Below are 15,187 nucleotides of genomic sequence, written 5' to 3' on the forward strand. Positions count from 1 at the left end.
GCAAATCAAAGGATGCCTAACGGATGTTAGGATCCGTACCGAACCCGTTAATCAAAATATCATCTGTCGAGGTGTCGGCCACTTGCGAAACGAAACTACGCGAGAACAGAGAAGGAAGCCCCGACGGAGAGAGAGAGAGACAGTGAGTTCAGAGGATGCCGGAACTCCCGGAGGTGGAGGTGGCTCGGCGGGCGATCGAGGAGCACTGCGTCGGGAAGAAGATCACCGAATGTTCGGTGGCCGACGATCCGAAGGTCATCGATGGCGTCTCCCGTGCTGACTTTGAGTCCGCCCTAGTCGGTAGGAGCATCGTCGCCGCTCTCCGCAAGGGGAAGAACCTGTGGCTCCGCCTTGACTCCCCGCCCTTTCCCACCTTCCACTTCGGTCGGTACACCCTCCCCAGCTCATTAAAATCCCCGCTTTTTAATTGTCTCAGAAAGTTTCTTGACCCGTCTTCTTGGGTTCTAGGGATGGCAGGTGCGGTCTATATCAAGGGCGTGGCCTTGACCAAGTACAGAAGGTTGTCTTTGTTTCTCATCCAGATGATCTTATACAAATAAGGAATCCGAGCTTTCTGTAGTTCTCAAAGCTACTTTGGTTGTTTTTAGGGCTGCGGTGAACGATACAGATGAATGGCCTTCGAAATACTCGAAGGTGTTTGTCAAAGTACGAGTTTTGTTTCCATGCCCTTTTTCTTCCGTTCGTGCTCCTGTCGCTTGGTTTATGAGTGTCGTGATGAGGATTTTGGGAATGCAATTAGCTTCCTATTGCTTAAAATGGAGACATGGTTGCTTGATAACCAGATCGAGTTATTCAATTGAAGTTGCTGAAATGTCTTGTCGTATGTGAAGTAACTACATTATGGAAAGTTATACAAAGAAGCAGATGACAAGAAGATTAAATTGCTTGATGCGGATTAGAGCTCGGATGTTGTACAGTCAAGGATGGTCTGGTTCGAAGTAGTTTAAAAGATAAAAATAACTTAGAGGACTGTAAAGTGAAATGGCACCGGTGGAGTTTGCACATTAAGACCAAAAGGGACCTAATTTATAATAAATTAGGCACAATGTAATTTGCTTGTTAATGCACCAACTCAATGTATCTGATTAGACTTCTATAGAAAAAGAACAATTACTTCCTGTACTTTCTGATTAAATGTTGTTGAACATCATTCCATTAATTATAATAGTCAGGTAAATCATACAAGATCAAAGGCAGCAAGAATTTAGAATCAAAATTTCTGTATAACGGATTTTACTTCCATTATTTATGATAGTCTGAGGCAAATTATAGATTGAAACCAGCAATAATCTATAATCAACATTTCTGGTATAATGGATTTCTCATAGTAGACTAGCTAAATGCTCATCCTCCATTGCATGCAGGGTTTTCATGTCTCAATCTGTAGAGTAGAACCCTAAACAATGTTGAATGGATGTAAGAGGGAGTAAAATCAAACAGTCTGAATATGTCAGATTCATAACTCAACTATTTCTACGCGTTCTCTATATTCACTATGTTTAGAAGATAATATTTTTGCTTGAGATTACAATTTAAGGGTTAGGGACTTACATAAAAATACCAGTAGTCATCCTTGTTCTCCGAGTTAATTTTGCCTTGTCATTGAATATACCTGCAGGAATTTTTGTTCTCTCATTGACACAACATCTTTTTCTTCCTGATTTTACTAACTTTTGTCCATTGAATTTGCAGCTAGATGATGGGCTGGAGTTTTCTTTTACTGATAAGAGGCGTTTTGCCCGAGTTCGCTTGCTTGATGATGTATACTCCAGCATTTCTTGTTCCATGTTGATTGCAGTCATTGCAAACATTGTCCCTGTTCTTACAGGCTTTATTTGATGCAGCCAGAATCTGTACCTCCAATTTCTGAGCTAGGGCCAGATGCCCTGTTAGAGCTTATGCCAGTTGATGACTTTGTGGACTCACTAAGCAAAAAGAAGATTGCAATAAAGACTCTCTTACTTGATCAGGTTAAGAAATATCCTTATCGGAACTACTTCTGTGTGGTAGTTAAACGTTTTAGAATCTGAGAACGCCCTTTGATCTTTTCTCATCACCTAAGAGGTGTGGTATAATACATTGTTTGTGGAATTGATTTGGTTACAAATACTGCATCTAGCTGAAAGACATGTGCTAACTCATACAAAGATCTGTATCGTTATACTTTGGTACATTGCTTTAGCACTCAAGTTTTTCATTTTTTTTGGTGAGTGAAGGTGTTAGACATAAGGTGGTTCTGTTTATCTCACTACTCATTTTCATGAGAGCCTCTTTCCTGTTTTGCTAAATTCTTGTAATACAGTTATCCTGATGATGTTGTTAAGCATATCAAAATTCATGACTTATTTATGAGAATCATTCAAGTATGTACTCATTATTTATCAAAACAACTACTGAATATTTATGTGATGGTTAATTAAGTTCAAACAATTAGTTCTGGGCACAAAGGCAAGCAATGATTACTCCTATGTCACAACAATATCAACTGAATTTCTTAGAGGTAGTTTTGTTGGCCTGTCAAGGTAGCTAATGATTAGCTCTAATATAATTTGTTACAAAAAAGTTGGTTAGAATAGATGCTGAGATTGCTAAATGCTGCAAAGTTCCCTTTAATAGCTCGTAGAAGTCCTTAAAAGCATTAGATCTTGGTCTTCCAGAGCACAAGTTGGGATACTTTGGAGTGTTTTATTTGTCTATATCTTTATTTTGTTGCCTTTAACTTTTACACAAGATTTGACTTACTCTATATTTGAAACAATGTGACTGTTAATTCTGTGGACATATTGGTTGGTTTATTTTTCTTTGCATACCTTGAATTTTGGATTCATACCAACTCTCTCAGAATTTTGTTCTCTTGCTGCAGAGTTATATTTCAGGTATCGGTAACTGGATAGTAGATGAGGTGCTTTACCAGGTTATCTGCATTGCCTTCTTGTCTTACATATGCTTTTACATGTCTAGGCAGATTCATTAACCTTTTTCCTAGTTCAACTTGAATAAAACTACAACTTTCTCACACATGACATGCTCTATGTTATTTACCCATTCTTTAATATGCCTTTTCCTTGGGATTATGCTGGCCTGCGTTGTAATGTTATAAGCTTCTATCTTCTGCATATGCTACATAAGCTGTTCCTTCATATAGGTTTTGCTATTTTTCCTGCTTATCATTTTCCAACATAAACTATTCCCATGTATATCTGAATGGACAGACTTTCGTAGACCTTCTGTTGTGGCTTCCAACCTTTTTTTTCTCTTTCTTCTTTACCTTATTTTACGGTAAGAATTGCTTCTTTGAAATTGTTGGAAGATACTCTGTGATTAGTCTGTTCTGGATTACCATCCAGCTTGCTTCTTTCAAATGGAACAAATCATTTGAAGAGGGTCCTTGAGTAGTTGGGCCAGCCACCCAGCTATTTCTGAGCGGAACTATCAAAATTAGATTGAAAACAACCTAAGTAATTATGACCAAGTCAAACCCCAGGCACTTGATTTCTCTTCCATGCATGTTGATTTTGTACGTGTGTTTGCTTCTCATTGATAAAATTGTGCATAGTGTTGCATATTGTTATTTTTTCTACCTATCACAGCCATAGCCCACCCCTGGATAACGACAAACCCTTTTCTATGTAAAGTACCTTTTTCATTTACAACAGTACTGTGTATGATTTCATTTAAAGATGCCTCCTATAAGTGTGACACTCATGGTTTTAACAATGTGTAGGCGAAGCTTCATCCCCTTCAAATTGCTTCAAGCTTGTCAAAAGAGAGTTGCAAGTCATTGCACAGATGCATCAGAGAGGTGAGTAGCATAAACAATCATCTAACTGATAGTTTGGGTATGTGTAAGAAACTTTTGTGATCATTTAACAGTTTTGAGTATGTGAAAGAAACACTTGTGATTCTTGAGACAAAAACTATGGAAGGGAAATCTGTAGATTATTGAACATGCGGTTGAAGATATATTGACACCAGTCATTTTAGAATATAATGATTATTTCATTTCTCAATGGGGAAATGTCTGGGGAAGGTCAAAATAAGATACCTCTTTATGATCATTTTGACACACTAGTCTGTATTTACAGGTAATAGACAAGGCCCTGGAAGTTGGAGCTGATAGTAGTCAGTTCCCCAAAGATTGGATTTTTCATTCTCGTGAAAAGAAATCTGGGAAGGCCTTTGTAAATGGTTTGTTTTCTGACTATAAATTGAATGCATCTACTTCAACTTCAAAGATTGGTTTCTCTAAAGCATTAGGCTTTTATTTCAATTTATTGATATTTGTAGTCATCAAGTATCTGTAATCAGCACTCTCCTGAATTTCAGTTCTTTATTTGGACCACATTGTAACTGTAATCACCTTCCAATTTTTGTTTGAACTTTAGAGTAGATCCGTGCTCACTAAAACCAAGGTTTTTGTTCCATCAAATGGAAGCTATGACAGTTTTCTGATTGCTGTTCAATAAACTAACTGTAGGTCTGATAATATTCATGTTTAGAGAGTGGTTATATATAGCTTTATTTTGCTTAATTTATTTTGGCTATGTTTGAGAATTCTAATGTGGCTTTAAATTGTCATATTTTGGGCAATGCCAATAGTTTAACAATAGAGGATTTGTTTGCGGTTTATTTAGGTTTTACAAAGATATCGCAAACTTTGTTTTGCCCATTTATTCGCCCAAATTTCCAATAATGAGGATAGCAATATGCTTTCCAAATTTAAAATAGTGTTATAAATTAATGGAATCATGGAGCAATTCACATAGCTAATTAAGCCTTTGGTGTCTCCTACATTGTAAACATGAGTGCAACTCTTCCCAACTCTCTGAAATTAGTTGCTACCAATGAATTTCTGATGTACTGATGGTAGAATATTGATTGGCATGTTACTCGAATTGTGGCTAGTGGAATTAGACCTCAGGAGATGTGCGATAATGGACTGATTTTGTGAAATGGTGGAGAAGGATTTTCCTTGAGATGCAGGAACTAGGAGATCATGCGGATAATGTTACTGCGTGTGATGAAAGAAGAAAAAGAATTTGTCATCTGATTATTTTCATACATCAGTGGCAAATTTAATGACCTATTGGTATCTTCATATCTCATCTTTTTTGGATGCTTGCTCTTCTTATTCCATGCCCCTGTATGGATATCCAGAGAAACAAAGGAATGTAAAACTATAGATTCCTCTTTTTTTGACAGGGAAGAAGATCAATTTCATCACAGTAGGTGGCAGAGTAAGTCCTTGCTACTTAGAAGACTCTTCTTATCAATTTATATGTTCGTTTAACTCATCATATCTGTGGGCAGACTTCAGCATACGTGCCGGAGTTGCAGAAGGTAACCGGAAATCAGTCAAAAGAGGCTCCGAAAAAGAAGTCAAGAAAAGCCAGGTCCGATGTGGAAGAATCAGAAAGCAAGGAAGACGATAATAATGGAACTTCCAAGAGAAGCAAGACAACTGAAGGCGTCGAGGGGCAGCAAAAGAAAAAAACCAGTGAGTTCAAGAGCGATAGTATTCCAAGCAAAGGAACGACGCAGAAACAAGTCCAAGCTGCGAGAGGCACATCAAAGAAGCTGTCAGAATCCACTCGAGCCACCACACGACAGAAGAAAGCAAATATATAGGTGTATGGAGGCTAATTTTGAATCAGCCATCTTTTGCAGGAGCATTTTGGTCTTCCTGTGTGTGCTTATTGTGCTTTAGGATACAGCTTGGTTGATGGCACGGTGACTGGATATCAACCGTATCACTGTCATGCAAAGTTACAATATAGCTGGGAACTGCTGCCATGCCATTTTGCTCCTTGGCCATGGTTGCAGGTGTGTGATGCTCTTGTTTCTGTTTACATGTGCTGCCTGCTGCAGTCATTTGGATTCTCATAGTTCAACTTAACGAGGTGGTGATGCAAAATTTATCCATAATATCTTATATAACACTCGAGGATGACGTTTTTTGTTATAATAGTAAGGTTATTTCTTTACGATCCGAACGATGATGATCATTTAAAGTATGGACATCAATGACGAAGTTGATATCCTTGATAAGCATGGAGATGATAATGATACGTTTTGCAATGGTAGGATAGGAACTTTCAATGATGGTGAGATAGTCTCAAAAATATCTGTGCCTATTAAAGTTGTTCAGAGGGTGCAAAAAAAAAAAAAAAAATATATATATATATATATATATATTTTAAGGGAAAAAACAGATAAAAGAATTCCTATAAATCACTGGATCGAAAAAGGTGAGTTGTAGCAACTAAATCATTTTCTACTATTTTCTTTTCTTACCCCAGTACGTGTACCCATGTGCCGACCCGTTTCATGTGACCAAATACCACCCCTCGTTTTCCCAGCAAAGCATCAAAGTCGCAGACTCCAATCCCCAATCCCTTTCTTCCCGTTCCGTCGAACCCTCGATTTGGAGGACGCCGCCGCCCTCGCCGTGGATCGATCCCGAGACGGTCTTGCCCGAGATCCGGCCGAGATCGACGCCGCTGGATGGGAGGAGCGGCCTAGAGGAGAGGAGGGGGAGGCGGCGGCGGCGGCGAGCGAAGGGATCGAGGACGCCATCGAAGACCAGGCGTGGAGGCCACCATGTCTGCGGTAGTCTGCGGGAAGAGGTCATCTTCCATCTTCGAGGAGCTCCTCCACAGCACCCCTCCGCCGGCCTCCAAGAGGGCCCGCTGCGCCTCCTCCCCGACCGCCTCCCTCCGCGTCTCGCCGTCTCGGGCCTCCCCCTCTTTCGACCACTGCGACGGTGAACGGATCGCGGCTTATCTTGCCCGTCTGAGGTCCCTGTTCCCCGAAATGGATCAGCAGGTGACTTTTCGTTCTCTCTCTCTTGTCTTTGGCTGCTGGTCATTTCATTCTTAAGATATTTTTTTAATGTTTGTTTAGGATGGTTTAGTTTATGCACAAACTTGGGACTTTCATTATCTTCGGATGAATCCTAGAACGATCTGGTTTGACTAGCTGGTCATGCACACCGATTCCATCCATTTTTATCACAAAATGGTCATTATCTAGGCTTATATTGGCCTATTGGTGCATTTAGGATGTTTTTTGTTTCATTTATTTTTCTTGAGAGGCAGGCGCTCATGGCTGATCAAGACAATATTGGAAGATATATACTAATTCTATGTATATGGATGATATTAATTGTACATTTTTATTACAAAAGTAGACAAATGAATTTTTTTTAGCATGGTAGCTCTAGAAAGACGTGTCCCAAGGCCTTGGGGTGGTAATGGGGTTTCACAAGCTGGTGCTGTTAGCTTTTAAGGTATTTGATGGGCTCATAATGTCCTCTCATCCCAGAAACTTTGGTGCTCGTAATGGTAGTATAAGATGGAAAGGGTTCTGCCATTTTAAGATTGTGTAAAGTATGTAACGTAGGTACCTTGGTATGTGCCTACTACGAAATTGTTGTTGGTTTTGATTGGTTACCCTGCACGAGGACACTTTCTGTGATTGGTGCTTCTTTTAATAACAGTTCCTTATGGATCTGGATTTAATTTTGAGGAACTTGGAACTGGTGTATGCTCCTTACTAATGGAATGTTCTGTTGCTATTAATTCATGTGATTATAGTAACTTTGTTGCATAAGATAATAGGGTTGTCCTCTTTGGAAGCTGTTCTCATTACCAGTAAAATTGACGACATTGTTGATAGCAAAAGCAAAAGTGTATGCAAAGTTGAATTTCTTATGGAAAAATTTATGGTTGTGTCAATTATTTCCATGCCAAGTGTTTCATAATTTCTGGTCCTGAGTTGAAAAAAACATGCATGTTCTATGCTTGTCCAAGTCATGTGCTCAGTTTTACATATGGGCATGACTAATTGTACACACCCACGTGCCCCAGCCCAGCTGGTTCTAAGTGGTCAGTGCTTTGCGTCATGATGTCTGTGATTTTGTTCACTATTTAAGGAAAGATTTCAACTGGTTGAGATCATTGTGAGGGGTCCACAGCTGCTAGGCCTAGATTGTCTTCCTTAGGGTGACCAATTTTAATTTTAATTTTTTTTTGTCATCCGTTGCAGTTGCCTGCGGTAACTTGTTAAGACTGCTAGTAGCATGTGATGTTTTGATGATATATGGCAAAGTACGTCATTAGTTCTTGAACTTAGGAACAAATTAGGATGAAGCCAGTGGTTGAATTGATTGTTTAAGCCTATAAAAGCTTAATTGGTTATTGTGATAAGCATCATAAGATTGAAGTTATTTCTTATATCTGTCATTAAGTGTTTAACATTAATGAGTGACTGGCAAAAAGATAGTGATTACATCACACATCTACATTAGATGTGCATGAAAGCTTTGTATGGCATCTTTCTGGATGTCTGCTGGTGAACTTTTGTTTTTGTTCCCATAAAATGATGCTTCTCCTTGCATTTGTTTTTGAGCAAGCATGTGTAGGGATAGATATAGATAGTAACTTATATTTCTTGAGTAATGGTTTTTATTCTCTGATGGTGCCTTTTATTCCTTCACTTTCCATTTAAAGGGACTGACCATTCAGGATTGTAAAATAGGCTTGCTCTTCCATATCTGATTGTGTTTGATCTTCCTTACAAGGACGATGTTGAAGAACGGGATGCAGGTTCCGTTAGTTATTAGTCCAATGTGATCATAACCTTTTCATTAACCTTCCAGTTAGAATTATGCATTATGCATCCTAAAATCATTTTGTTTGTGTTTTTGCATTTTATGTTTTCTTATTATTTTAGCATTTTAACTCGATGATTTTTTTTCTCTTTTACCCAGCTGCATATGGTTCATGTTCATCCATGGGCAAGAGTTCCCAAATCTTTTTATTTGTGACTTCCTTTTGGTTTCTGCATGCCTCTAAATCAGGTCTAGTATATGAGTGTATCATGTTGTATTTTTGCTAACAATGGTAATTAATTCCTCCAGCTTCTTGAACGCGCTCTTGAAGCATCTGGAAATGATCTAGATTCCACAATAAAGAGTTTGAATGACCTTCGATTAGAGTCAGCAGACTTCAACTTGGTTTCTGGTGTAAGAAAACCTGAAAATGGCAATGAAATGAATGCTCAGTTACCAACTGAAGGTAGATTTACATTCCACTATGCACTTCATTTATTGTGAAGCTTTGGTCTTTAAATATCGTAAATTTGCATAGTCACGTTTCTTTCCTTCAGGTGTCTTAGTGACCTATTACATTGATTGTTAAGATTTCATGCGGGACATTGAAAATAATGTATAAGTTCTTGTATTTGTAATTTCTTTCTTTATTTGTCAGTAATTTGTTTAAATTCTTGCAGTATTAGATTTGTTTAAACATTTTGATGAAAGAAATCATATTGCTTGTTCTGATATTGGATTCCCTTGAGATGGATTTTATGTTTATAACTCTGAAGTAACAACCATATGTAAAGAACTTGTAGAGTCATTGGGTAGATACATGGACTTTAGTGTGCAGGTCATTGGGTAGATGCATTGATGTTTTGTCAAGTAATATGTACTCCAGATTGAATTTCAGTAAGAATTCTTGTATTTCATACCTGATTCTGGGAGCAGTAAAAGGAAGGAATCTTTGTATCATTAGCCGTATGATATCTTTGATGGTGACGCTAGTCAGTTTCTTATTTGCCATAGATGAACACTGTTTCAAGAATTATCCATAATTATTTTTCTTTGAATTCCCTATGTTTGTCAAGGATGATGTACAGCTGATAGAGAAGTACCAAGTAGAATCAAATACCATGTTGAAAGAAACCTTATCCTGCTAGAAGATGTGGGCCTAAATATTTTGTAAAATATTCAATTTTGAGGAGACATGAGTTTTCTGTTCCATTTCTTAATCATCATTCTTGTATTGGAATACTGGTGCTTATTTTGCTTTTCTAAAAAAATTATTTTGAAGTATATGTTCCATAAATATCCTTTTAATGTAAAAATATGTTTTGAAGAGCTAACATGAAAGATTAAAAGAGGGAAAAGGGAGAGAAGAGGAGGTAGGAGAATAGATGTGTCTGTGCCTAGTGAAAAGGAGCATAAGCTAGAATAGGGTGGTAAATGGTGATGGACCAGTGGACGTGGTGGCAAGTATTTGGAGATGACAAATGTTGGGTTGCATTGGTGTTGTGGTGACTATGAGGTGCAACTATCAACAACTGATCTGGAGCAGGTGCTGGCCAATGGCTGATCTGTAATTGTGGATGGTAACCAGCGAGACTGATAAATAGTAGGGGTAACAAGAGGTTGTGGAGATGATCGATTGTGATGAGTGATTGATGGAGGTGGTGGCTGGAAATGATAGATGGTCTGTGGAGACATGAGAGTGGTCACGATGGACACTTTTAAGTTGATTAAAGCAAAATTATCTTCATTGAGGTCGGGACATATGGCACTGGCAAAAATAATTTAACATGAAAAAGCTGTTTCCAGTTTTATATGTTTAAGACCAGCAGGTACTTTGAAATATTTACTGCTTTCTGCTTTCTGCCTATAATAGAATTCTAAGACTTCTTGAGATGTAGTGGACAGGTTATTTTTAAGTCATGTGCACATGAGTGAATGAAGCAGTCAAATGCACTAATAGGGGTATTCATTTTTTTTATTTCCTAGAGTGCTACAATTGGAGTCAATCAATCAACACTTCTCTAATTCATAGTTTAGTTGACAAATGATGGACGAAATGTGGGCTTGAATATCTTGTTTCCATTTGGTGGGCACCAGAGAGAAAGATGATGGAATTTTGTGTGCTAGATCCGGACAATAGTTTATGCAATTGATCATTAGATTTTGTTAGTGACTGCGAGAAAGAATAAGTTAGTCTGGTCTTAAGTTGTCATTGGACTATGTTCAGCTGCTGATTGTTGATTTGATCTTTCAGACTTACTTCTACGCACGTCCCCTGAATGGGTTGTCGATTGCTGAAATTTTGATTTTGGTGCTAACCTTATCGCAATCGATATACTTAACGTGACCAAATTGTTTGCTTTTTATCTGATTTTCATACTATCATCAACAAGCTCTTGCCTCCAATAATGTATCATTGACATCAAGGTTTCATCTATTTCATGATTGTTATTACTCATCCATTTCATGGTTGTGACTTTGTCAATATCGATACCTCCTATAATGTACTCCTGTTTTTAGAGAAGCCAGTTAACACTCTGATTGATATTTTAATTCTGGAAGAGTCTTTCGTGATGATTGCACTGGGATTGGTCAATCCTGAATTGACCTTAGTGCATTTTTTTGCTAGAAAAACACAACTTATCAGACCTGGCTTGACCACTGGCATTTGTTATGTTCTGCATGTGGTTGATCTTTTTGGGGAGGTATTTTTTTAAATGCATGCAGTGTATGCACAACCTATACGATAGCTCTCCAGGCAATTTATTTTTTCATGTATACTAACATATATGAACACTGAGCAGGTACAGTGAAGGAAAATGGTGTTGATGCTGCTGGTATTGACATTCTTCCAACAGATGGTTCTGAATGGGTAGAGCTATTTGTGAGAGAAATGATGAATGCTTCTGATGTGGATGATGCTAGAACTCGTGTTTCCAGAGTACTGGAGTTTTTAGAGAAATCCATTATGGCTCGTGCTGATGGTGAAGCGCTGCGAAACTTACACAAGGTACCTTAGGCTTCTCTTCTCTCCAACATTGCAAGCATATAGGTGGAGTGAATCGTTCTATATTCTTTACGCACTCAATGCCAGCCATTCGTAGGGGAATTCTTTCCGCACTTTGGGACTTTTCAAGTTTTCATAAAGGTAGATATTGATTGCTTATTTTCCTTTGCCCTTAATAATAGGAAAATATGATGTTGAAAGAACAAGTTGAAGTGCTGATTCGCGAGAACACTGTTCTAAAGCATGCGGTGGCTATCCAGCATCATCGCCAAAAAGAATACGAAGAGAGAAGCCAAGAGCTGCAGCATCTGAAACAGCTGGTGTCTCAGTACCAGGAGCAAGTTCGAACACTAGAGGTATGGTGATATGTAGATTTGTTCTTGCGTTTACCGATGGCCCCGCCAATGATCTCCCATGTCGAGTAACCATTGTTCTTACGTGGTTGGCAGATCAACAACTACGCACTCACGGTTCATCTGAGGCAGGCGCAGCAGAGCAGCTCCATTCCAGGACGCTTCAATCCAGATGTCTTCTGAGGTAGGCCAGTTGTTTCTGGTGGTGTAGTTTACCATAGTTTGGTTTAAGATTCAGCCAAAACCTGATGCACTACACCATCTTTAGTTCGTTATCTGATAAGTAGGTGTTGCAGTCTTCACCTTTTGCTGCAAGGTTGAACCTGGTTGCCGTTGTGACTTGATCTTGCATGTTTTGTTAGCAAGCAACTCTTGGTGACTTCTTCTCAGAGAAACCAAAAATTATCTGAACTTGGTTGAAACAATGGTTTAGGGCTTCATAAGGATCTTCGTTATCAGTAAAAACGACTGTGCCCTGATAACTGACCCAACGAATTGTCTCTAGTACACAAGATTAATGACAGCCAATTTCCAACTCAAAGTCAGCCTCGCTCGCGTCTTCCGCAGTTCAAGTAGTCGACGACAATGGCCCGACCATGCAAATTATTTGGCGGGTTCATCGTCCCTATCGCTTTCACTCGCCAACCCTGCCGCCCACTGCGTCTGTCCTCGCCGTCGTCATGTGAGCCAAGAAAGTTGTTGTCACGTCTCACCATCACCTACTGCAAAGTCGTACCGTTCATTGATTACGCGCAAAAATGCACAGCCGCCGTAGGTGACCCGACATGTTGTTCGAACCCTGTCTGTTCCCGCGCGTCGTGCGTGGCATCCATCCGTGCGACGTTTCATGCCAATAACTTGTTCTCGAGGAGCACCAGATGCCCGTCCTATCATTTTCGTGTCAACAGCGGCACCAACTCGATGGTACGGCCTTCACTCTCGGCCGTCGGATTGGACCCGTGTCGGCGGTTGCGGTCCCCCGGTGCGTGCTTTCGTGACCGGTGCGGAAACGTGGACGTCGTAGTCACGTGACTTCCGACGCCCGCTAGACGACAAAAAGAATTTAATCGTATCTAATGCGTGCATCACACCGCTCACCGTGTCGTCCTGCCACGTGGCACCCTCTGTGAGCCGCCTCCATTTTGTCCGTATTGTCAGTCTCTCCACTAACGCGTTTTGACTTTTCGACAGTCGTACCAACGGCATAATTCATTCGTCCCTTCGTTTCCTTTCCACGGGCTAATTCACTGTACTGAAATCGTATCGTGATCTTTATATTTTAAAATTATATATTAATATTTTTATAATTTTAAAAAATAAAAAAATATTTATTTAAAAAATAAATAATTTAATTATATTAATATAACATATGACATCACATACTAAATTAGTAAAAATAATGATAAGTAAAAGGATAATTTTAATATTTTATTTTTAATAAATGAGATTAAAATTATTTTTTTTACTGATAAGATAACTAAAATAAAAAAGATGTTAAAATTATCTTTTTTTATTACTCCGTATCGATCGTGTATTTTTTTTGTTAATATAATTGATAGTGTTAGGATAAATAAGATTATTTATTTTATTTTTAATATATATATATATATATCACATTGCTGTCTAAATACGGGGAATAATATACAATTAAACCCCTTCCACCGCCGTCGAGTTGCTCTCTGGTAAGCCTCCCAACAGCGCGGGAATAGGCGTGTTTGCCGCGTACCTGCACGCGCAATATATCACACGGCCCTATAAATCCCCGCCACGTTACGAGTATATGACCATGTGAGGTGAGGGGATGAAGAGAGGGAGCTCTCCAGGAAGAGAGGTTTGAGAGAGAGAGAGAGAGAGAGAGATGGAGGGGCAGCTGCCACCGAAGAAAGCGGGGATGAAGCCAAAGGAGCGGCTCTTCCGGGGTGTAAGGATGAGGAAGTGGGGGAAGTGGGTGGCGGAGATCAGGGAGCCCAACAAGCGGTCCAGGATCTGGCTGGGGTCGTACTGCACCCCGGTGGCCGCCGCCAAGGCCTACGACACCGCCCTCTTCTACCTCCGCGGCCGCGCCGCCCGCCTCAACTTCCCTGACGACGTCTCCGTCTACGACGCTGGCAGCGGTGCCGACATCGGCATGCCGGCGGCGTTAATAAGGAAGAAGGCGGTGGAGGTGGGCGCCAAGGTCGACGCGCTCCAGCAGAGAAGCGCGTCCGTCTTCTCCTCTCGCTCTCAGGAATACCGGCGTAGGAAAGAAGAGAAACGGTATAAGAACCCCGACCTCAACCAGGAGCCCACCCCCGAGAGCTCCGATGACGAGTGGAGCAGCGGCTTGCAGTAGTAGATTTGTACGTATGTAGTGGAACATGAAATGATCTCTTTTCTTTGGCGCGAAATCTGTTCGATGTAAAGAGCTTCGATGATACTTTATTTGGTTTCCATTTCCCTTCCGAAGCATTAACAATCTTCGCTTTGCAGGTGAATAAGATTCCTGTGGTTAACCCTGTAGATTAATTCCGCAAGTTGTTGGGGAGGCAATCGTTTTGTTAGTCTAATTGTATATTATCTCTGTAACTAGTTATATTTAATCTCGATCCTTGTATTTTAAAAAATTATAGTAAAATTTTTATTTTTATTTTTTTTCGTATCATCGATTTTATTATAAAAAAATATTATATATATTGTCATATGTAAAAAATAATATTAAAAAAATAATTTACCCTTGTGTGTAAGCTTTGTAATCCTTTTGTGATTTTGTTCTCCCCCATTGGTTTCGCTACCATCGCACGTCTTTCTCTAACGTCGATGGTACCTCCATCGCACACTATCAGCTTTTGGTCCTCTCGAAGAAGGGAGACCTCTCCCGACAACTTCTACTTCGATGTCGAGATCAGCATTATCATTGTCGATCTCCGCTTTCATCGTGCTTACATCACTCTAAGGGCATGGAAGAAGGTAATATACTTTGACTCCCATAATTTCACCAACAATTAGGTTGGCCTTGACATGTGTGGCTATCACAATGTCTTTTGCACCGTGACACTAGATAACCCCTCGATCAACATCATTGTTGGCATCGACTTTAACTATACTGATATCTAATATCATCAGCTACCTCCTCGTCGAGCTCAACCCTTTCACCATCGTTGCCCTATTCCACATAAACTCCAATTGCTTCTATAACATCATCCCCAAAACATTTCT

The 15,187-nt window shown here is 39.7% G+C and overlaps 3 protein-coding genes across 5 annotated transcripts; all 3 read left to right on the forward strand.

The window, feature by feature from the left end:
- Positions 1 to 77: 77 nt before the first annotated feature.
- LOC103990556 (formamidopyrimidine-DNA glycosylase) lies at positions 78 to 5,946 on the forward strand. 3 transcript variants are annotated; one of them, XR_010514900.1, is made up of 10 exons: positions 78 to 384; positions 469 to 520; positions 609 to 666; positions 1,714 to 1,782; positions 1,866 to 1,991; positions 2,885 to 2,935; positions 3,746 to 3,823; positions 4,107 to 4,209; positions 4,927 to 5,258; positions 5,332 to 5,446. XR_010514900.1 is itself a non-coding variant. In XM_009409744.3 (10 exons), the coding sequence occupies exons 1-10, from the start codon at positions 156 to 158 to the stop codon at positions 5,647 to 5,649; spliced, it is 1,119 nt and encodes a 372-aa protein (XP_009408019.2). In that variant the 5' UTR covers positions 78 to 155; the 3' UTR covers positions 5,650 to 5,946. The 3 variants fall into 3 exon arrangements, 1 of the variants encoding a protein (XP_009408019.2); XR_010514899.1 differs by having other exon boundaries at positions 4,107 to 5,110; positions 5,224 to 5,258; positions 5,332 to 5,436; XM_009409744.3 differs by having other exon boundaries at positions 5,224 to 5,258; positions 5,332 to 5,946.
- A 424-nt stretch (positions 5,947 to 6,370) lies between these two features.
- Positions 6,371 to 12,417, forward strand: LOC103990553 (uncharacterized). The gene is made up of 5 exons (XM_009409741.3): positions 6,371 to 6,846; positions 8,942 to 9,098; positions 11,437 to 11,642; positions 11,822 to 11,995; positions 12,089 to 12,417. The coding sequence occupies exons 1-5, from the start codon at positions 6,622 to 6,624 to the stop codon at positions 12,173 to 12,175; spliced, it is 849 nt and encodes a 282-aa protein (XP_009408016.2). The 5' UTR covers positions 6,371 to 6,621; the 3' UTR covers positions 12,176 to 12,417.
- A 1,349-nt stretch (positions 12,418 to 13,766) lies between these two features.
- On the forward strand, positions 13,767 to 14,497 carry LOC103990552 (ethylene-responsive transcription factor ERF010). Its single transcript, XM_009409740.3, has one exon. It carries the CDS (start codon positions 13,851 to 13,853, stop codon positions 14,322 to 14,324), a length of 474 nt encoding a protein of 157 aa, XP_009408015.2. The 5' UTR covers positions 13,767 to 13,850; the 3' UTR covers positions 14,325 to 14,497.
- The last annotated feature ends 690 nt before the right edge of the window (positions 14,498 to 15,187 follow it).

This window comes from Musa acuminata, chromosome BXJ1-7 (assembly GCF_036884655.1).
Source record: "Musa acuminata AAA Group cultivar baxijiao chromosome BXJ1-7, Cavendish_Baxijiao_AAA, whole genome shotgun sequence".
Classification (NCBI taxonomy): domain Eukaryota; kingdom Viridiplantae; phylum Streptophyta; class Magnoliopsida; order Zingiberales; family Musaceae; genus Musa; species Musa acuminata.